At 47.1% G+C, this 22,379-nt stretch overlaps 1 protein-coding gene across 3 annotated transcripts; it reads left to right on the top strand.

The window, feature by feature from the left end:
- Window positions 1-3,487: 3,487 nt before the first annotated feature.
- On the top strand, window positions 3,488-22,048 carry ARF3 (ARF GTPase 3). Of its 3 annotated transcripts, XM_060657769.3 has the most exons (6): window positions 3,488-3,709; window positions 4,911-4,953; window positions 17,005-17,245; window positions 18,056-18,166; window positions 18,408-18,532; window positions 19,088-22,048. In XM_060657769.3, the coding sequence occupies exons 3-6, from the start codon at window positions 17,098-17,100 to the stop codon at window positions 19,247-19,249; spliced, it is 546 nt and encodes a 181-aa protein (XP_060513752.1). In that variant the 5' UTR covers window positions 3,488-3,709; window positions 4,911-4,953; window positions 17,005-17,097; the 3' UTR covers window positions 19,250-22,048. The 3 variants fall into 3 exon arrangements, with proteins under 3 accessions (XP_060513752.1, XP_060513751.1, XP_060513753.1); XM_060657768.3 differs by lacking the exon at window positions 4,911-4,953 and having other exon boundaries at window positions 3,489-3,709; XM_060657770.3 differs by lacking the exons at window positions 3,488-3,709; window positions 4,911-4,953 and adding an exon at window positions 12,911-13,000.
- Window positions 22,049-22,379: the final 331 nt, after the last annotated feature.

Genomic DNA, 22,379 nt, shown 5'->3' with positions numbered 1-22,379 from the left:
TTACTAACAGCCTACTGTTGACTGGAAGCCTTACCAATAACATAAACAGATGATTAACACATATTTTGTGTGCTACTTGTTTTATATGCTCTATTCTTACAATAAAATAAGATAGAGGAAAGAAAATGTTATTAAGAAAATTATAAGGAAGAGAAAAAACTCATTCAGAGTACTATATGGTATTTACTGAAAAAAATCTGTGTATTAAGTGGACCCACACAGTTCAAACCCGTGTTGTTCAAGGGTCAACTGTAGTAGGCTTGTGGGCTTTGTTGCAACTACTCAACTCTACCATAATTACTCAACTCTGCTGTTGTAAATCACAAGTAGCCATAGACTGTACATAAACGAATGGGCGTGGCTGTATCCAAGAAGGCTTAATTCACAAAAATGGACTGTAGATGAGATTAGGTTCTTTGGCTGAACTTTGTTTACCCCTGCCCCACACCACATGGTCACCTCTTTTCTGGAAATTTCAAGTACTGAAGGTATCTCAGCGTTAAACCAGGAGACAAAAGAGCAGGTGCTTTTCTTTATGGCTCCAAGTCAGAGAACCTGGGAGGTAGATATAAGACTAATGGGAAACATATAAAGGAGATTCCAATGCTCAAAAAGGGAGTGTTTTGCTCTGGAAATGAGCAAAACCAGCATGCTTTCCTACTGAATTATTTGCACGTGTATTTTGTCCTTCCTTATTCAGAGCTCTTCTGCATTTAATCTTAGTAAAGTAGTTCCTTTATCTTTTAGAAGAGAACCATAACTAGAGAAAACAGATTTTTAAAGCTTTTTACAATCTTTCTATTCCTAGCTCAGTGTCTTTGAAAACAAACCGTTATCATTCAATTCAGAAAAGGGATAGACCTCATACATTTAGGACTAAATGTTTATGGGGTTACAAGCTGCTGATTCTAACAGGTCATCTCGTTGGCCAGGGAATGTTCTCTCCATTCCTCTAGGCAATAGATATATCTGCTACCCAAATTACCCTCAAAAAACAGGTGATTTTGCTACTGGGATAGCAAGGACATTTTGAGGAATGTTGGGTTAGGGCAGTACTCTATGGCAGAATTTTATGTCCTTGAATTTCCACTTGAGAACTCTGGGCTTGGAAATTTGATGGAAGCAGTAAGATGTCTTATCCCACTTCAGTCACTGACTGAGCCTGGTGTGTACGGGGGAGTGGGGAAGAGGGGGTGTATCTAGAATAGGATATGAGAGAGAATAATGATAAGGAACATCCAGAATGGGAATTTCTCACACTTAGGAAGGGGGAGGAGAATCTCCAATGGTATTACAGAAAGAATATTTCATCTTTTTCCTGTTTCCTTCCTCTGTATTCCCTTTGGCTCCCTCTCTTTCTAGCTTTCTCTTTCGTCAGACACACTCTGTGGCAAACTTAAGCCCCAAACCACAACCTTGAGAAATTCCAACTGGATTTTGTCAGCAAGGCCAACACCCCCACCCCCCCACCCCCTGCTCCCGGCACACGCGCTGGGCTCAGACCCAGGTCTGGGGTCAGTGACGAGAGTGGGAGTGTGCAACCCACAGAGTGGGTGGCTACAATTTCAGCTTTTACTTAACTCCACTTGCAGTCAGAGGGAGGGAGAAGGACTGATGAACTGTAAGTCAGGCCTCTTGGCCTCCTTCAGCTCTGGATGAGCTCTTCTCCCGTAGCCTTTCATGTGGTTGGGAAGCTGGGGAGTGGCAGTTGCTGGCTAGTTGCCAGCTAGGCAGCACCCCTTCTGTCTCTGCTCCTGTTTGCTCCACGGGAAGCACCCAGTGATGCTGCAGCAGACTCCAGACTCCAGACAGGTGAAGGCTGGGAGATTCTCCAGTCCCATTCATCAGTTCTGACTCAAATGCCATGGTACTTGCTGCTAACCATATTAGACTGTCAGTATTTCCATCCTCGGTCACACCTGGAACCCAACCTGGAGAGGATCTGAAGTCTTGGGCAGGGACACTGAATTTGTACCTCCTGTCAGAGTCTCACAAGGCATGTTGGTGTCGTTGGGGCACTAGTGAAGGGGAGGGGGGTGCAGAGTATTATTTTTAGTGGTCAGTGTGGGGCATAACTTGGTGGGGGAAAAATTTTAGGAAAAGAAATGGAAAGAAGAGTCATGGGGAGGTATCACAGGGCCTAATCTAAGAGCATGCAAGAAAACTGAAGGAGTCTTCTGCCATTCACAACACAGAGCTTAGCAGGGCAAAGGCCCTTAATAGCAACAGCCCAGGACAGATACAACTCTCTTTGTTATGAACGTGCTCCTTGTTATCCAGCTCATCCCTCACCATCTTAAATTAGGGCCATCTCGGCTTCACGTGCTAGGGTCATGCTATTCTCCACGTTAAAATAAGAGAGAAAACAGACTGGGGTAAGAGGAAGAGTAGGGAATGTACACACCAGGAATAGATGGGGACAAGTGTGGCTATCTACCAACCTAGCTCTTCTTGGAAAGCGACAGGAAACAAGGCAAAAAAAAAAAAAAAAAAAAAAAAAAAAAAAAAAAAAAAAAAAAGAAAAGAAAGAAAGAAAAAATCCAGAAAAGCAACAATTTTGGCTCAAGCCTTAGGGAACAGCTATGTGTTCCCTTATACTGCTATAAATGAGGGGAGAGGACACTTAAAGAACCTTCTTTTGTTCTTAGCATTACTAGTGCTCTTCTTCTCGCACAGCAGATACTGTTCCAAGGCAGCTTTGCGTGTCTAGATCAGGTGCAGAAATGAGTGTAAAGGAAGTGGAGGTGGGCACGAGTGGAGAAACATGGGTGCAAAGTCTCTCACTTTCCTTGGGATACTAAAATTCATAGTCATCTAGTCACACATCCTCAAACCACGCCTCTGAATATTAGGCTTCCACGGGTTGTCTTTCACTTTCCAACCTCCTAACTGGTCCAGAGTCCAATTGTTTCCTTCGGTCTCTTAAATTCATCACTCTCTCTCCTCTTCGCCATGGGAAAGGATCTCCTGATTCAGACCCCTGAGTAACCTAGTCTTAGGTGTAGTGAGTAGCAACACTGATGCAGCGAGGGCTCTCAGGGAGTTGCAGCTAACCAGGGTTAAGAAATAAAAGATGTGGTCTGGGGGAACTCTGGAGCAGCGGAATTGAAAAAAAAAAAAAAAAAGGTGTGGAAAAGATGTTGTCTAGAAGAGTAAGGTGAGCCATAGCAAGGACTCTTCAATCATACCCTGCTCCTGGCTTTGCCTCTCTGCCCAAACCCTCTCCAGTGTGGCCAGCACGCCGCTCCAGTCATTAAATTCCAGGAATGGCACTGGAGCTTGGGATTCTCACCTCAGTCCCCACTGCTTCATCCCCACTTCCCGGCTCCCGCCTCCGCCACCCTCAGCCTGCAGCCCCCACATCGGCCCCCGCCCAGGTTCAGCTCCAGCACCCGGTTGCCTCTGCTGCAGCCGCTGCCATGGTGATGGATCTCGCGAGAACTGCCGCACGCTACCGCGCAGTTCTCGCGCGATCGGGGAGGTGGGAAGTATCCCGGTCTGGGGGTGGGGGTGCGCCGCACAGCTCCCGTCGCCGTCGCGGCTTCCGGTGCTAGGTGGAGGAAAGGAAGGAGGGAGCCAGGGAGCGGGGCCAGGGGAGCAGTGGTGCCGAAATCGGCTTGGGGGAGTCGGAGGGAGCGGAACCAGTGCCGAGCGGAACCTGCGGGGGCGGAGGCGGCGGCCGCAGCGGCGGAGCTGGGAGCAGGAACAGGTGAGGGGCTGGGGAAGGAAGGCGGGTCTCCGTAGAGGAGAGGCTCGGGGTGGGGGCTGAGGAGATAGACCCCCTCCCCCCGCCCCAGGCATTGCCGGGCAAGGAGCGGTGTGGTCTTTCCCACCGGAGAGCTCGGAGAGGGGGCGCCGGGCCAGTCTCTCGCCTGCCCCTGCATTTGAAGGACGCGGAGCTGGGGTGGGGGTGGGGGGCGCACACGAATTTGTGCCTCTGCCTCGCACGCGGGGGCGACCCGGGCTGCAGTTAGGTTCTCCTCGCCTGCAGGAGGTGGGCTTACGAGGGGTCGGGGTTGAGGTGGAGGAAAACAGTCCGTAAAGAGGTGGTGCGGGGGCGGTGATGACTGTTTTGTATCCTTTTTCTGTTAAAAGGGCTAGGGAATGCCTCTTTTTCCTATCTTCTCTCCCGCTCCACCTTAGCACTAGGAGACCAGAGCCGTGCTGCGGTGACACCCTCTACTCCCATCATGGGGCAGGGGTGCGTAGGGGGTTTAGGGATTAGGTGACAAGGCAAGCTACTGGGGCACCCCGGGGGCACTATTCTGCTAAAGGTTGCGCTTTTGGGTCTTGGGAACCACACGTTGGGAAGAGGGCAGCAGGTGGGGAGCGGGAGGAGAAAAGGCAGGAGAAGGGGGAGGGGGCATCTGATCTTGCTTGGAGAGGAGAGGTGGTGCCTTCCTCCCCCAGGCAAAGCGGGGGCGGTCTCACAGGAGGAGGGAGCAGCTTGTCGCTGGCTCTGAGTTTGTGTCTTCCAATCCGCTTTCTTTCTTTAGGAAGTACCAGGATTCCCGGAACAGAAAATGGAGCCATTGCTTACACCAATGTTTGAGGGAAGGAGGGGGAGGTGGAGTTCCCTGTTAAACCTAGCCACTTGAATAGCAAAGTGGTAGCTCCTCTCTTGGGGGAGTTCCCTTCTTTTTGGGTTGTATTACTGCCGGTCTCATTCTGGCCAGGCCCGGAGGAGTGTGGTATGTGGTCAGGAGTGAGAAGAAATAGTGAGGTCATCCGGTTGAGGGAGAAGCGTAACTCAAAACCTGTCTCTGCTGCTGTTGGATTGGGTCACCCCTGGTCTATGGCATGAAAGTTTTATTGGTAGGAGATCTGCTGCAGGAGTCTGATTGCGTGGGTCAGTGCAACAGGACAGAATCTAGTCTCTGCCTACTTTTCTCCCCTTGTTCCTTAATCAGGTGGTGACCAGCTTTGCTGCCATTTTGTCTTGAGCTTCTTGGGGTAAGTGTCTCCACTTGGCATGACTGGAAGGGAGCAGTGAATTGGTTATTGCCCATTAGACCTGAGTTTGAATAACGTGTCTCTAAAAGCTCATTTTAAGAAAGAAGCTGATCCACAGAGGTCACTTTTTCACAGAATGAATCAATGACCTTGGATTTAGCTGGGAAGGGCCCCCATGTATCACATATTTACGTGCCTCCTGCTTCCCAGCATAGAATTATTACCTTGCACCGTCAACATTTTTGTGTGTCTTGTTTTTCCAAAGAGAAGAAACATTTCAGTTGCAGGGATTGGATCTCATGTTGTGTCACCCACGATGCCCATGCAAACAGTAGACACTCATGATGTATATGGGATGTGAATGGATAGAACTCAACAAGCTTTCTGATTACAGTTTAAGGAAAGAGAAAGAGATGACTTGACTCTCAGGGAGAGTGCCTGGGGAAAGCTGAGTGAGGGTACAAAAGCCCTTAGCCATTGTAATTAAGTCTGAGTCTCTCCACCTTCCTAAGAGGCACAAAACAGGCCTGGATACTGGAAACTAAGACCCAAAAAGAAAAATATTACTAGAACACTAAGTCATTATTTATCTGAAATCTCAGATCCCCTGCTTCTCTATGTGGGCTAAAGGGGTCTCCGTTAAATGTTAAGTCAAAATTGGAATTCTGGAGATTATGGAGGAGGGAGCCAGTATCTGTGGTGTGGTGCCTGGCACAGAAGTGGTGCCAGTGAATGGTAGCTGCTATTATGAAACTGAATGCAAGTATAAAGGAGGGAGGACAGCAGGCTGGAAAGAGTGGAAGTGAAGTCTTAAGTGCACAGAGGGTCATATTGTGCGTGTTCATCTCTGCTACTCTCTTTTCCACTGAGTCAAGAGGAAATGGACTCAGGATAGTGGGTGGGATTTGTTGCTTAAAAGGAGGAACTTCTTTAAAACCAGTTTTGTTAAAGCCGAGTAAATAATAGGGAAATTGTGGAATCTGCTTCTCTGTACACCTTTAGAAATGGCTGCCAAGCAGCCGGAGACTCAAAGCATCTCACTGTGTTTGGTTCTCCTCACCATTTTTTTTTTTTTTTTTTTTTTTTTTTTCTCCTCACCATTTTTGTTGCAGGTCAATTTAGAGGCAAAATGGTGTGGTAATTGAGAGTGTGGTCCTTGGAATTAGACAAAATTGGGTTCAAATCCTGCCTCTGCTAATTACTAGTTGTATATAATTTCGGTGAAATTACTTGTCCTTTCTTATTCCTCATTTTCCTCATCAGTGAAGAGCATGACAGTGATAGTACCTTCATAATATAGGCATGAGAATTAAATGAGATAACTGAGTGTAAAGCACTCAGTTTCATGCAAAGCATGGTAAGTTTCAAATAAATATTAGTTGCTACAAATTATCATCATCATAATAGTAATAATAATATGAGCACTCAGGGCTGCCTTAGAGAAGGTTGACACAAGAACGACTTGCCGCCTGTGTAGAGGGATGATTGTTACCATGACTTTCTTAGCTGGTTGTAGGCTTATGAGCAATAAAATCTTTTTTCAGCATCAGCCTTACACAGGCAGCTCCTGCTGCCCGAGTGGGAGGTGAAGCTGGAGCAAGGCAGGGGCCTGAACCATCAACTTGGATGCAGGGTGAGGATGTGGAGGCTCAAGAATAGTGTTCATGTTAGAAAAGTCAGCATGGGGTGCCTGGATGGCTCAGTCAGTTAAGAGTCTGACTCAGGTCATGATCTCAAAGTTCGTGAGATCGAGCCCCACATCAGGCTTTGCACTGTTATTACGGAGCCTGCTTGGGATTCTCTCTCCCCCTCTCTTTCTGTCCTCCCCCGCTTGAGTGTTCTCTTCTCTCTCAAAATAAATAAACATTAAAAAAAAAAAAAGCATGATTGAAGTAATGGTCGACTCTGATAAAAGAGCACTCTCGTTGACCTAGGTCAGTGATTTAGATTTCAGGGTCCCTTTATTTTAGGGCTCAGTATTTCAGCATCCTCCATTTCCTGGGCCACTTTTTTCTTTAAAAAATTTTTTTAATGTTTATTTATTTTTGAGAGACAGTGTGAGCGGGAGAGGGACAGAGAGAGAGAGGGAGACACAGAATTCGAAGCAGACTCCAGGCTCCAAGCTGTCAGCACAGAGCCCAACATGGGGCTTGAACCTGCGAACCAGGAGATCATGACCTAAGTGGAAGTCAGACACTCAACCTACTGAGCCACCCAGGCACCCCTGGGCCATTCGTTTCAGGGTCTCCTTTAAATGTCTACTTCTGAGTACGTTTCAGAATGTACTGTATTGAGGTCCAGAGTTGTGATATCTATGTAATTCTATTTGCTATACATTTTCAACATCTGTTGCAGTTATAGGTAGAGTGCTAGTAAAGCTTTTTGATAGTGAAAAAACATGGGGAACATTTAGAAGGAGTTCCACAAATGTTTGAAGGTTTGTATTATAGCCTAGGTAGGAACTGACTGAGGTAGGGATTCTGTGAACATGTAAGAACTTTGCATTGGACTTCTCAAAGGACCAGAAGGGACATGGCTCAGGATTTCAGGGATCTACCATTATCACCATATTCCTGAAGAAAGGTGAGATGATGGGGTGTAGCATATCTCATCATACCTTTTAGCTCTTCCGTTACTGATGAGAGCCTCGTATGATGCTTCCTTTGTGAGTGTCAAGTGTGGATGTTTAAAAAAGTTTTTAATGTTTATTTTTTAGAGAGCAAGAGAGACCGAGTATGAGTGGGGGAGGGGCAGAGAAAGAGGGAGACCCAGTCCAAAGCAGGCTCCAGACTCCAAGCTGTCAGCACAGAGTCTGATGCGGGGCTCGAGCTCATAAATTATGAGATCATGACCTGAGCCAAAGTTAGATGCTTAACCAACTGAGCCACCCAGGTGCCCCAAGCATGGATGTTTAAACTTAAATAATTTAAATGTGAAATGAAACATAATTTAGGCTGCAGGAGAACGTTTGCTCTCCGTTGCGATGGTTTTTTTTTTTTTTTTTTCAATTTTTTTTTCATGTTTATTTATTTTTGAGAGAGAGAGAGACAGAGCACAAACAGGGGAGGGGCAGAGAGAGAGGGAGACAGAATCCGAACCAGGCTCCAGGCTCCAGGCTCCAAACTGTCAGAACAGAGCCCGACATTGGGCCTGAACTCATTAACTGTGAGAACATGACCTGAGCTGAAGCTGGACCCTTAACCAACTGAGCCACTCAGGTGCCCCTTCATTGCGATGGTTTTTGACCCTTTCCTCTTTTTTTGTTAAAAGCAATAGAACGTTACCTTGTATAAAATCTTACTTGAAGTCTAATACATTTAATGGATAAAAATGAAGCTGCTCTAGGGGCGCCTGGGTGGCTCAGTCGGTTGGGCTGCCGACTTCGGCTCAGGTCATGATCTCATGGTCCTTGAATTCGAGCCCCACATCAGGCTCTGTGCTGACAGCTCAGAGCCTGGAGCCTGCTTCGGATTCTGTGTCTCCCTCTCTCTCTGCCCCTCCCCTGCTTACTCTCTCTCTTTCTCTCTCTCTCTCTTTCTCTCTCTCTCTCTCTCTCTCTCTCTCAAAAATAAGAAACATTAAGAATTTTTTTTTTTTTTTGAATGGAGCTGCTCTGGTGGTGGTGTAGAGTCATGGAGCATAATTAGAGTCTCTCATGTGGTTCCCCCCACCCCCACCCAGAAGCCTGTGAATCCCACCCAAGGAACCTTAGGGTTCTGAAAATGTAGCAACTACTTCTCGAGTTTGTCAGATACAGGAAGAGGATCAGGGATCACCTATAGAATAGTCTTCCTCAACCTCAGAAATGTTTCACCACCATCGTTAGAACCAGACTCCTCAAAAGCAAGCATGTTAGTCACTAGCCACAGATTAATCATGGTGTTGGGGACATGAAACATGAATAAGGCATGGTCCCTGTTAGCAAGGGGCTCATGGTTTGGTAAAATATTTCCCCAATCTTTTCTCATCATGGCATACATAGAAAATGGTAATAGTGAGACATGGTGCTTACAAGCTGAGGTGACTGGCCCTTGAATTCTAGCCATCTTAATCTCTGCCTAGCCATCCAGTCTGATGGGATGTATGGCAGACCTGTTATGCATTAAAGGCACATTATTTCCAGCTCTGGAAAGCAAAATAGGCAAATGTAAATAAAACATACTGTGGTAAGTCCTAGAGTAGACATGTATTTGTGGTGCTAAAGGATCAGATGGCTCTTACTCCCCAAGCTAGTTGTTCCCTGTTTTCTGAATCCTTAGACTGCTCTGTAATGATGGGCCTTGTCAAACCATGGCTTCCTGTTTCATCTGTTCACAACAGCTCCGTTTTGACTTGTGAAGTGGGACCAAATTGGGGCAAAGGTTTATTAGGGCTTTAGGCTGACTACTCATGGAATTTCAGTGATGCTATAATTAAGAAAGCATAGTGTTCTGAATAGCTAAGACATTGTATAGATGTAGGCATTGGAACAGCCATGGAGTATCAGGTGATGGAACAGTTGTAAGCTGGTCAGATTCGAAGAATAGGGCAAGCTGATAGCTTTGGTTAGAGGGCAGTGCCACAGAATGTTCCAAAGAAACAAATGAGTCTGGTTTTTATCTGGTCACTGTTTTATGTGGCTAAGTCATGTATTCTGAAACAGACCTGTTTCTCTGTTCTGACTTGCTGAGGTTTGTGCATGGGAAGAGCCAGGCCCTTCCCAGGTGTTTGGGTCTTTCTAATCAGACAGGGGCAATTTAGGATCTTTACTTGATAATGTGGCCTTCTTTGAGGTTCTATATTGGAGTCATCTTCTCAGACTAGAAGGGAAACTGGCATAATGATTCCGCCTGAGCCTAAACAACTGTTAAGTGGAACCTAATTTTAGTTAGGTATGTTTTAATTTGTAACAATATCATCAATTGTCTAATAGCTAAGTTCAATAGGTATCTTTCAGGCCTTATCTTAATTTGACACTTCTAAAGCCTTTGACCCTCTTTCCTTTTTTTAAAATGTTTTTTACTGTCTTGACTTCCTTTGGGCCCCTCTGGTACCTTCTTACTCTCTTTCCTGGCTTCTGTTTTTGCCCAGTGCTTTAAATGTTGACATGCCCCAGGTTTTTGCCTTTGGCCTTTTTTTCCTGTCCCACTGTACACACTCTCCCTAGATATACAGTTAGAGTAGCATCAGTTGCAAAAGACAGAACACACACGTGTGGCTTAAACAGTAAGTGAATTTATTAAAGCGTATATCTTGAAGTCTAGGTGAAATAAACCAGACACAAAGGAATAAAAGTGTATGATTCTATGTGTATGAAGCATCTAGAACAGTCAAATCCATAGACAGACGTAGAATGGTGGTTGCCAGGAGCTGGAGGTAGGGGAAGTGGCAGTTATTATTTAAGTTACAGAGCTTAAATTTGGGAATATGAAAATGTTCTGAAGATAGATGGTGGTGCACAACAGTGTGAATGTATTTAATGCCATTGAACTGTGCACTTAATGGACAAAATGGTAAATTGTGTTATGTGTATTGCTCTCTATACACACACGAAGAAATGTAGGGTTACAACACTTTTCTTTTTAATCTACCAGCTTGGCAGGGTCATTAAGAATGCAGATTTTCTTCATTTTTCTGCTCTGACAGCCTAGAGTTCTTATGTCTGTGTCTTCGTGTTCTCAGCATCTCATCCTTCTATGTCAACATCTATAGGCTAGATTGGGGCGCCCGGGTGGCTCAGTCAGTTAAGCATCCAACTTCGGCTGAGGTCATGATCTCACAGTTGGTGAGTTCGAGCCCTGCGTCGGGCTCTGTGCTGACAGCTCAGAGCCTGGAGCCTAAAGGCTGGAGAAGAGAATGTTGCCATATGTTTTTTGTTTTTTTTTTTAAATAAAGTCTATTTATTTATTTTGAGGGAGGGAGGAAGGGGGGGGGGAGAGAGAGAGAGAGAGAGGGAGACAGAGACAAACACAAGCCAGGGAGGGAGATAGAGAATCCCAGGCAGGCTCCAACCACCAGCGCAGAGCCTGATGTGGGGCTTGAATTCACAAACTGTGAGATCATGATTTGAGCTGAAATCGAGAATTGGACGCTTAACTGACTGAGCCACATAGGTGCCCCAAGCATATGTCTTTTTTTTTTAAGATTGAGGAAAACTTTCCTGGATGCTCCCAGCAGACATTCCCCATGTCTTATTGGCTAGAATTAGCATATAACCATTTGTGACTCAGTCACTGGCAGGGGAAATGAAATGCCTGTATCCCTTAGGCTGATCACTTTTCCTGCCCTAGAGTTGGGGAAAGGTATCTTTATACCCCCAACCCCAACATCTGAACAAATTAGGTCTTCTGTTAGAAGAAAGAAGAGGAAGAATAACTGTTTGGGTAGATAGCCAGTAACTCCTGTCATCCTGGATCTTAGTTTCTCTTACAGCTTCAGTTACCATCTCTGCAGATGATTCTCAAATACCCAGCCTAACTTTTCTCCTGAAAATCAACTTAGCACCTCAAAATCAAACTTTATTCTAAAAACACCTTCAATCTCAGATCTGTTTCTCTTGTATTTCTTGTCTGAAGAAGTCTCACCAGATCACCCAGTCATTTAACAATCAGTCATTAAATCCTGTGGATTCTACGATTTTGATGTTTCAAATCTGTCCTCTCCTTTTTATTGCCACCTCTGGTTCAGAAGTTTTGATTTGTCAGCGGTATTACCGTACCTCCCACATGGTCTTTCTGTCTCAAGTCTTTTCTCTTTATTTTTTAACGTTTTTTAAATTTATTATTGAAAGACAGAGCATGAGCATGGGAGGGGCAGAGAGAGGAGGAGACACAGAATCCAAAGCAGGCTCCAGGCTCTGAGCTGTCAGCACAGAGCCCAACGCGAGGCTCGAACTCACAAACTGCGAGATCATGAGCTGAGTCGAAGTCGGATGCTTAACTGACTGAGCCACCCAGACGCCCCAAGTCTTTTCTCTTTTTAATTTATACCCTAAACTATTGCCAGAATGGTCTTTTTTTTTTTTTTTTTTTTTTTTTTTTTTTTTTTTTTTTGGAAAGTAAGCTTTACGTCTAACATGGGGCTCGAACTCCTGACCCTGAGATCAAGAGTTGCATCCTCTGCTGACTGAGCCAGGCACACCCAGAATGGTCTTTCTAAAGCATATACTTGATCATGTTATTCAATATGGCCTTTAAGGCCCTTCATGATCTAGCCCCTGCTCACCTCCAGAGTCATCACTTTCTTCTACCCACTATGTGATATCCAAATAATCTGCCTCTCAGATGCACCTGGCTTTGTCTAGTAAAAAGTGCTGTCTCTAACTCAAGTCTTTACGTCTTTGACGTGCTGTTCCCTCTCCCTCTTTATTGTTTAATTACTTCCTATTCTTCCTTTAGGAGTCAGCTCAGGTGTGACCTGAGAATCAGAGAATCGCCCTTTACCCCTGTTTTGATTAGCTGCTCCAGCTTTCTGTCCCCATAATACTATGTGCTTATCTCATTCTTACCCTCATGCTGTTTTGTAATCCTGGGTTTGCTAGTTTTCCTTTCCCATGACAGTTTCATGAAGGCAGAAGCTGTCTTCCTCTCTGTATCCCTAGTTCCATATACTCAATAAATGCTTAATGAATGGATGGAAGCTGACATCTGAAGCTATTTCTTGGCTTTGGGAAATCTCTGAGTCCAGTAGAAGTCATTGAGATACTAATCTAGGAGTTCTTGTGTGCTTGTGATTATAGTGCTCTTGAGACAAAAACTTGGAAAGCTTATAGAGGTCACAAGCCAGCTGTGCTAAGGAAGCTAAATACAGGCGGACCCTGCTTTTGTTTCCTTAAATTTTATTGGTCTGCTCCATTGGCTTTGCTAAAAATAGCATCTCTATTAGTGATATCTCAATGTGAAAACCGTCTGGGAGCAAAGCTGCTTTTAGTGCACCCTGCTTGGCAGCAGACTTTGGTTTTCCTTTCCTCGGACCCATCATGTAGCCTGAAGAGGAGGAGGTGGTGCCAGATCAGAAGTCCCCTCGGAGGTGTCTTACGACGCAAGCCTGAGTCAGCCACAGGAGTCAGGTGAGGGGAGTGTGTGCGGCAGACCGAGCTGTGACTCTCAGTATCACTTGGGAGAGTGAGGCAAGAATGTTCCTGCAACACACACAAGCCAAGATGGCTGAGCAGTTTCAGCAACAGCCTGCCTCTCCTGGGGGGGTGGAAGGATGGGCTTGGGGGCCGTAAGTAGCCCTCAGTGAGGACATCCTCAAATGAGGCTTAAATCAGGCAGTATGCTTGATTGAACTCCTGCAGTGTCCCAGACAGATTGTCCTGGAACACGTTTTTTTAGAGCTCTTCTTGTCGTTTGTACCACTGATAACAAAGTTTGTGATTGTAAAATAGAATGTTGAGATAATTTTTAATACTAGAGATATTACTGTATTCCATTTTTTATCCTAAGCCACTCACCTTTAGTTTTAACTGCTGATTCCTGGTTTCTAACAGCCCATGGAACCCTGGCATTTTGCCCTGTGAACACAGGAGTGCCATCTGTGGTAAAAGAGAGTAACTATAGGCTGCAGAGTACCTAGGGAAACAATCCAGGGTTTATGGTTTGTTTTTTGTTTTTTTCTTTTTTGCCATTCTGCCTCCCAGAGCTTTTTCTAGGAATGCATTATGGTGAAAGTGAGAATCAGCTGTATAGACCAAGATTTGTGTTCGTGGCACAAAGCTGAAAGTTGCCACCATCCTCATGGTAGGGGCATCAAGCTGTCTGGTAATAGGGACAGATCAAGAAAACCAATACCCACTTTGGAATGCTCATCTGAGTCAAGCTCTTGATTATATTAAAGAGGAGCCATAATTTCCACTAATGTCAAGGCCCTCGGCTTCCCCCCAGAGGACATGTGGTAACTCCTTGGGCATTTCATCAGTTATCCATCTGCCACATTGTGTATTAAGCGGCAAGAGAAAATTCCACCAATTTTAGTCTTCTAGTCTTTTTGGGGTGTTTCCAAACCAGTCTTTGGGTCAGGTATTGTGGAGAATGGCCAAGAATTGACAGGATATCTAAGAAACCATCGGTGCATTACACAAAGATACCAAGTGCTGCTAGGGCAGAGGAAATGATATAAGAACAACCTCAGATGAGGCTTAAATTGGCCCATGTGCTTGATTGAACTCATATAGTGGAATTGGCACTGGGAGTGGGACGGATCCAAAATAAAAGGCATAGTCCCTGCCCGTGGAGAATACAGTTAAGCTGGAGAGACGGTAAATATACAGACTTATAAAGAGGAAAAAACTCCACAAGTTAGTAAGTGCCACTTGAGTGGTTCAGATGATTCTGGGACATACCAGGAAATAGAAATAAGTGTAACACTGGGATTAGCTTTTGAACCAAGACATTAGCATGCTAGCTTAGCAAAGAAGCAAACCAAAGTACAAGGTTTGCATGTTTGGGGGCAAGGGGTATTTTTCAGTCACTGCTGTACTCACAGTTGATAATCATTTACTCAGCAATAATTTCATTCACGAAGGACAGCAAGATAAATGTGTGGCATAAATTTAATACAGAATCTGGGCCGAAGCCTATTACCAAAGTCTTAAAGGAAAGTATCATCTGGAGCTGGAGAAAAGGACACCTGAGCAGGAGACAAGATATAAAACTAGGAAGACTTGGGGAAGATTTAAATTTCTGTAGGTGATAGTGGCAGGACGGGAAATCTGACTACTACAGATTGCTGGGGTTGATGGAATCTAATGTTATTAGTTGGGCAGATGTCCCCTCCTGCCTCAGGGATCCTCTGGGATCTGTCTGCCTGGGTGGGTTGAGGCAGGATGGGCAGGGACGATGGCTAGTGGGCGACTTGGCTGAAGTTGAGCCCTAAGGTTGAGCCAGGTCCTCTCTCTGGGGTGTGAGCCCTTTGGGTCAGGGGCAGGGCTCATCTGAGGAACCTACCAGGAGCACCACGCCTGGCTCATTAGTGGATGTCTGAGAAGGCCTTTGAAGATGAAACACTCCGTAAGCACTCATTGTTTCTGTTTTTTGGACAAACTAGTACTTTGGTCTCCAGGGGCTGTTGATCTGGCTCCTTTGTGCTAGTCTGGAATTTGCTGCAAACTGAGGAGAGTAGGAAACAAACAGAACTTAAATAGTTTTTGAGAAAACAGCTAAACTCCCACTAAACCCCCCATGCTTTAGCTTGTAAATAGGATTCCTACCCATCCACCTTTCACATTCTTGGGTTTGGGTGCACTCTGTCTTGACCTGTTCCTTCGCCTGCTGGGTTTGGGGTGTGTGTGTGTGTGTGCCTCTGGTTCCCAGACTCTGTAGAGAATGCCAGCAGCTGGCATATGGTGATTGCTGAATAAGCTGCCTGCTGACGCATGTCTCCTGCAGGCACAGAGAACTGGCTGGCATGGGCAATTCTGAACCCCTGTTTCATTGTTGTTTCAAAGATGCATTTCTGTGGCTGTCCTGTTGCATAGAGAAGGGAGGGAAGAAGAGAAAATGAGTGACTCTGATTTTGTCTTTGGGGGCAATAGGTAGTAGGGTGGGAGGATGGGCATTTTGTACCTTCATAGTGGTTCTTACTGCTGTCGTCTTCACTTTTTTAGCAGGTATTTGTTAAGTTCCTAGTATGTACCAAACATAAGCTTCCAATCTGAGTGAGCTGCTAGTAAGGCCAGTTATAGACCTTACTATTTTAGTTTATTTGTTCCACTGCTATGTGCCAGGCACTAGTCAAGGTACTGGGAACACAGCAGTGAACAAAATAAAGAGCCGACATTGTAGAAGGAGAAAAACACAACAGCAAGAAACAAATGTGTGATGTGTCTGATGCTGAGAAATGCTATGAAGAACAGTGAAGTGGGATAAATGGGGTAGAGAGTGATGTGTGTATGTTTTGGTGGTTGTAGAAGGCCTCTTTGATAAGGTGATACTCAAATGGATGCCCGAAGGAAGTGAGGGAGTACTCTGGGAAGGTTATCTGGGAGAGCGGCACTCAGGGCAGAATGAAGAGCAAGTACAAAAGCTTTGAGACAAGAAGGTGTTGGGGAATTGAAGTGCAGTGAGCCAAAGGGAGAGCAGTAGAGGATCTAACAACAGAAGCAGGGGAATGCAGATCATGCAGGACCTTGTAAGCCACGGTATGGCTTTGGGTTTTACTGAAAAGGAGATACGAAGCCAAGAGAGGGTTGAACCGAGAAGCAGCATGACCTGATTTTGGTTTTAAAAGCAGTCTGGCTATGTGGAGAATAGACTGAAGGGGGTGAGGGGAAGAGGCAGGGAATGAGGTGACTGCCTCATTGCAGGTGAGAATGTAGAAAAGCTGTCCTTGGATGGGCCACAGTGAGCCTAGGAATGAGGGGGAGCCTAGGAATGGCTGAGGAATGAGGGGGAGCCTCTCCCCACCCCATCTCCCAGCTTGGCGTACTGTTGTATGAACGGGAACAACTTGAGCAGCTGGCACTTCACAAAGTGGAAAGGATCAGCCTCTTTTAGGGAGTGTTATTTTCTTATTTCTTCCTCATTGATTTTGGTGTGCGGAAGGAAGGTGGAATTATAGAAGTAGAGAAAGGGAAGAAGTGGAGTCCTTTGATTTGAGCAGAGAGCCTGGACCTTGGGAACCTGGCAAGCCCAAACCTTGTCAGGAGTCACAAAGAGCCACTCCTCATTCCACTCCCTCCTCTCCCAGCCTTTCCGGGAGTCTCAGGGTAAGGCTGAAGGAGGGAGGGGCATTCATGGTCTCATAAGACCTTATATGGTATAGAGTGTCAGAACTCAAGGGACTCTAGAAGTCATCTAGTTCAACCCCCTCCATTTAGAGGGGCAGATATGGATGGGTGAAATAACTCGTCCAAAGTCACATGGGTATATTACTAGCAGAGCAGGGGTCCTGAGTGTTCACTGCTTTGTCTCTGCTCCCAGAGACTCAGGATGTGTCTGAGTAGGACTTGATCTTCCTAGTCCTCTCAGGCTCTCGGTTTGGCATGAACTCCAGCCGTGACTTTGGCAAATCCCGTTTGCACGAAATCCTGACTAGCAGATGGTGGTGATGAGTTTATGTTTCTTTGCCTAGGATCAAGTTCTCCATACCAGGGGCCAGGCCAAAACCAGACTGCCACTGCCCCCACTTGAGCCCGCCTGTCCTCAGAAAGTGGTTGCTGTGATCATGGGTAATATCTTTGGAAACCTTCTCAAGAGCCTGATTGGGAAGAAGGAGATGCGTATCCTGATGGTGGGCCTGGATGCTGCAGGAAAGACCACCATCCTGTATAAGCTGAAACTGGGGGAGATCGTCACTACCATCCCCACCATCGGTAAGGGTGCAGCTTAGATGTAGGCTTTCATGCCAACAGCTGAGCCAGGCAGGGGGCCTATTCCTAGATCCCCCACCTGGCCACCAGGCAAGTCCATGCAACTTGGGGGGATTCAGGGAAGGATGGTTATTTAGCTTACTAGCAGGTGCTGGGGCTGCCGTTTGCCCACCTACCCTGGTCCTCTCTGATGCGGGAACTTCCGAAGCCTGGCACTGAACAGTCGCCCTGAGGCACTGAGCTGGTTTATTCTTTGTGTTGTTTGGAAAGCGGGTGAAAGGCTTTGATGTTCCTGCCAGGGGCCAGGAGTTGGTTCGGTTTAGATCCTCAGTGGCCCTGATCCTGGTTAAGACCTGCCTGTGGGAGGGAGAGAATTTGCCTTATTGATGGGGCTCCAGATCATCATTGTCCATTGGTTCTGCATTTGGGGCTCCAGGACTATAGCTCACTTTTTCTTCACCGTGTTTCCCAGGCCCTACTTCTTAGCTGTGGCAGACTCTGGTGGCTGAGGTACAGGAATGGGGCTGAGTCATTTCTTTGCAGGAGGGAGAGGCAAAGACTGAGAGAATGAGTGGAGAAGGTTAGCTCATGTTACCCAGGCGATTGTGAACCTCCTGACTGGCCCTTCTCATTCTCTTCCTCTTTTTCTCTTTTTGGCCTTTAGGCTACTAGGTCAGGGAATACCAGGCCTGAGGAAGCCTTAGTTTCCTTTGCTAGGATCATAGCCAGGCTGGGGGAAACAGAAATGAACCCACCTGGGTATTGTTCGCAGGCCTGGTGTTTGAGGCCAAGTGGCCATTGTTTTTTCCAAAGGGTTCAACGTGGAGACAGTGGAGTACAAGAATATCAGCTTCACAGTTTGGGATGTGGGTGGCCAGGACAAGATTCGGCCTCTCTGGAGACACTACTTCCAGAACACCCAAGGTATGGAATATGAATTGCCCAGGTTGGCACGGGTTGGTTGGGTATGAGCAGAAGGAATGACCTTCATTTTTGGTTATGGGCAGCCAGTTCTTGCCCGGCTGCAACTCCTAGGGGTGGGAACAAAGGAGGAAAGGGAGCAAATATTTGGAGGGCATGTGGAGGGTGTTGTCTTTTGGTGGTGTGTGTGCGGGGAGGGGGAGTTCATCTGCTGTCTTGTGCAGCCCATGCTCTGCCTCCCTAGGGTTGATATTTGTGGTCGACAGCAATGATCGGGAGCGAGTAAATGAGGCCCGGGAGGAACTGATGAGGATGCTGGCAGAGGATGAACTCCGGGATGCAGTGCTCCTTGTCTTTGCAAATAAACAGGTGAGACTTCTCCCCACCCCTGGATTTGAGAGATGACAACCTGGCTGTAGAAATCATGAGCCTTGGGGCTTATTGTAGGGGAAGCCCTGTGTTCTCAATTTTGGAAGTGTGGGAAATACGATTAGCTGGCTTCTTTACGTTCCTCTTCTTGTCCCCCACCCAGCTTTAATTAGCAACATTTCTGTCCTCAGAGATTTGGTGTGGTAGATACATCACCTCAAATCCCTCCTTCATCTTCTCTGATGTCTACTTTAGTGGAACTGCCCTCACTCCTGCAGTCAGACAGACATGATTCTTTGCCCAGTCTGAATCACCTCTCCACTTCCCTACCAACCCCATATTTGGTTTGCAGCTCCCCAGTGGAATGACCTTTAGTGCCTTGAATCTATGGCTCTAGGATGACTAAATCCAAAGCTGCTCCTTAGGACCTTGTTCTGGCTCCTACAATGGAGGAGGAGGAGAGGGTGCTGGTACACATCTCTTTGGTAGATGGGTGCTCTAGAAGCCTTTGAAAGATCCTGAGGCTCCTTTTTGTGTGTCTTCCTCGCGCTCCAGGATTTGCCTAATGCTATGAACGCTGCTGAGATCACAGACAAGTTGGGCCTGCATTCCCTGCGTCACCGCAACTGGTACATTCAGGCCACCTGTGCCACCAGCGGGGACGGGCTGTACGAAGGCCTGGACTGGCTGGCCAATCAGCTCAAAAACAAGAAGTGAGAGCCAGGCAGCCCTATTCGACCACCCCACCCACCCCTGACACACCTACTGTCTCCCTACCCCAGTCCTGCCCCTTCCTTCCCGTTGCCAGTGTGGCCAGGGCCCTGGGTATCATGTCCGCATGCCCAACAAGAGCCTTGCCTCCCCTGCCTCCCCTCCTCTTCCCTGTCCATGACCAGTCCCCAGTTGTTGTCCTGATGATGAATCATTCCAATTTATTGGATTTAAAACAAAAACAAGGTTGTTATGGTTTCATGGGGTGGCCCCCCCTCATCCTTGGGTTTGGGAGGTGGGGTGGGGTATTCTCTTCGTTCGCTTCGTTTGGCTCTGGTTGCTGTGCTCTTGGCATCTGAGTCCCTTCCCTTTCCCCACAGGTCCTTCTCCTATTCCCCATCTTCCTTTCCTTTGCCACCTTCTCCCCGTTCTACATGGAAATTGCACGGGCCTCTCTGTGTGTGCGTGCATGTGTGCGCGTGTATATACATGTATAGAGAGATATATATGCAGGGGCCGGGGGAAGGGTGGAGGGGTGGAGTGCAGCTCGAGGCTGGGAGCCAGGACACTGCCCGCTCTAGCCTATCATCTGCCTCTCCCATGTTGATGAGATAAAGGGAAGAAGGTAGAGGGAAGGCTGTCCCACTTGCACTGGTTCCTCTCTTCTCTGCAGGTGGGTTTTTCGGGATGATAGGATGGATGGTGGATTTTCCACCACCATCTTCCCGTGTACCTCTCTCTCCTGCTTAGGGCAGGGGGGTGGTGTTTATCTCTAGATGACTGTTCCCAAGGAGATACCATTCTGCCCTGCCTTGTTAGTGGGGAGAAGAGAGGAGCCCACTCACTCTTACCAGCCCAGTGTTCAACTGGTCCTCCTCCTCATCCTTAGATCTGTTCCTCAGGAGCTTGTGGGGAAGATAGGGAGAGCAAGACCATGGGGGTGTGTTTGGGACCAAGGGCACTGGGGGGGTGGGCCTCAGGTTTTTCATCTTCATACTTTTGTGTTGTTACGAGGTGAGGCATGGATCAGTCCTGTTCCTGCCTTCCCATGTGCCCCCCCCTTCCTTATCTTCTGATCTTGGGGATTGGGTGGTTCATCTATCCTTTGTCAGAAGTTTCCTCACTTTAGGAGTCCTGCTGGCCTGACCAGGGCTGGCTGGGTGGTTTAATGGGAAGCAAGGGAGTGGGGGTGACATAGCAGACCTCAGTTTCAATTCCCCTTCTCTCTACTTCACTCTTTTTTTAGTCCAGGATGTGCTGAAGGCTGAAAATTTTCTATTCTGTTTCTAGACCCTCAGGCTATCCTGCTGTCCCTCCTGACTCCCATCCCAACAGTTTTTCCCTGCCCGTTTCACCCACTTCCCATAAATCAATTTGAGGGTTGGAGTGGAGGAAACAGAACTCTGAAGTAGTTGTTGGTGCTGGTGGGATGCAGTGGTCTTCAGAGTCCTCCCACCATAATTAGGTAGTTGTTCAGAAGCTGCTGCTGCTACTGCGTCTCTCTGTGTACAGGGGGCGCTTGTCCCTGACGTCCTGGCCTGGGTCCTGACTTTGCGGTTTCTGTGAAGCCGTGGCTTTTCTGTGGGCTCCTGTGTGTGCTGGCTGCGCCCTGAGCTCCTGAACAGCCACCCATAATCTTTCTGCTAAGGTCAGGGCCCAGGCCCCCTGACAAGCATGGCTGAGGGACCCCTTCCCAGAAGGAGTGTCCCAAGCCCCACCCCATGGGGCCAGGCTTCCTGCCACCTTTGTCTACAACAGGCAGATCAGTATCCCCACCCTGACCCAGGTTGAACTGTGAAAGAGAGGTTCCAGGGGTGTCTCCCTCAGTGCCAGTTCCTTAGTGATGTACTATTTACCCAAGATGCAGTGGGTGTGGTGTGTGCAGGTCTCTTGATCTCTAGGCCTGTGTGTGTGTGTGTGTGTGTGTGTGTGTGTGTGTGTGTGTGTGTGTGTGTTTGGTGGCGGGGTGAGGGGAGAGGGGTGCTGGAGCTTCTATTTCATTTTAATGTATATTCACTCCCATGAACCCCATGGATGCTTCCCTCCACCCCTTTTCTTTGCTTCTGCCTCAGTTTCCTCATGTTTTTGCTCCTGCTCCTGTTTCCTCTCCCTTCCTGAACTCTTTCCTTGGCCTTCTCAACTCATTCACTGCTGTTGCCTGCTGTCGTCTCCCCTTTCCTTGTTTCATTCCTACTTAGGATTCCCCACTCTTGATCTTTGCGGTAGGTGAGAATTTTGCCTCTTCTCCTGCCTCCCAGTCTGACTCTCCCTAGTTAGATGTCAGTCCCAAATAGGTTTTTCTCATTTTAGGCCCACTCCTACCTTGCTTTGGGGAGCTCCAGAGACCAGCGGGCCTGAGCGTTAGGAAGCAGCCTTGGAGGTTGCCTTGGTGCTGCTCAAGGATGTATCCAGCAGGGGGCAGTAAGTGATCTTGGTAGTGTCCCTGGCTGCCAGGCCCTTGGCAGGGGTGGTCTCTTCAACATTCCCATTCACCTAAAAGCTCTTTTTGGATTGGGTTTTTCATTCCATTTTTGCTTGCTCCCTTCCACACTCTTCTCTGGGAGATTTAATTTTATGCTTTCCTTTGTTACAGCCTCTTCCCCCCTGGAGAATCCCCCACCCCCCCAAAGTTTGTTTTGTGGTGTTATGGTGGTAACTGCAGTTCTGAACTGGTTTTTCTCTTCTTTTTTCCTCCTCTGGAATGTAGACTGTATATGTTTAATAACTCACCTTCTCTCTCCTTGCTCAAAATGTGGGATACGCGATGACTGTGACCCTGGTTGGAAATTAAACTTGTTTTATGCAGCTTTGGAGCAGACCTTCATCCTTGATGTGCAGCAGCCATGGGACAGTAGTTTAATGGTGAGGGTACTTCTGTCTTTGGTCCCTCTCTGTAGACTGCTCCTTCTCTCAGCAAAGGGGTAAAGGGCACACTTGACAGGGATGGGGCTGGGGGAGAGTGAGATTATTGAGGAACTTAGGCTTATCTCTACACTGCTTACTACTTCCCATCATACTCCAGAGAGGAGCGTAAATGAATTGGGCACCAGAGTGTGAGGCCTTTGTGACTTTGCTCCTTAGTTGTAACGGGTTTTATCCTGTACCTTGCTTTATTTATCACTGCTGGTAGACACTA

This window comes from Panthera onca, chromosome B4, assembly GCF_046562875.1.
Source record: "Panthera onca isolate mPanOnc1 chromosome B4, mPanOnc1 haplotype 2, whole genome shotgun sequence".
In the NCBI taxonomy this organism is placed as follows: Eukaryota; Metazoa; Chordata; class Mammalia; order Carnivora; family Felidae; genus Panthera; species Panthera onca.
Note: the sequence above shows the minus strand (reverse complement) of the source record. Positions and strands in the feature narration are given on the sequence as shown.

Bases quoted from the DNA above. Each gene is read 5' to 3' on its own strand.
- ARF3 (XM_060657769.3), top strand. From the start codon at position 17,098: ATGGGTAATATCTTTGGAAACCTTCTCAAGAGCCTGATTGGGAAGAAG. The intron at 17,246-18,055 runs GTAAGGGTGCAG...TTTTTTCCAAAG, and splicing joins CACTACCATCCCCACCATCG to GGTTCAACGTGGAGACAGTG. The intron at 18,167-18,407 runs GTATGGAATATG...CTGCCTCCCTAG, and splicing joins CTACTTCCAGAACACCCAAG to GGTTGATATTTGTGGTCGAC.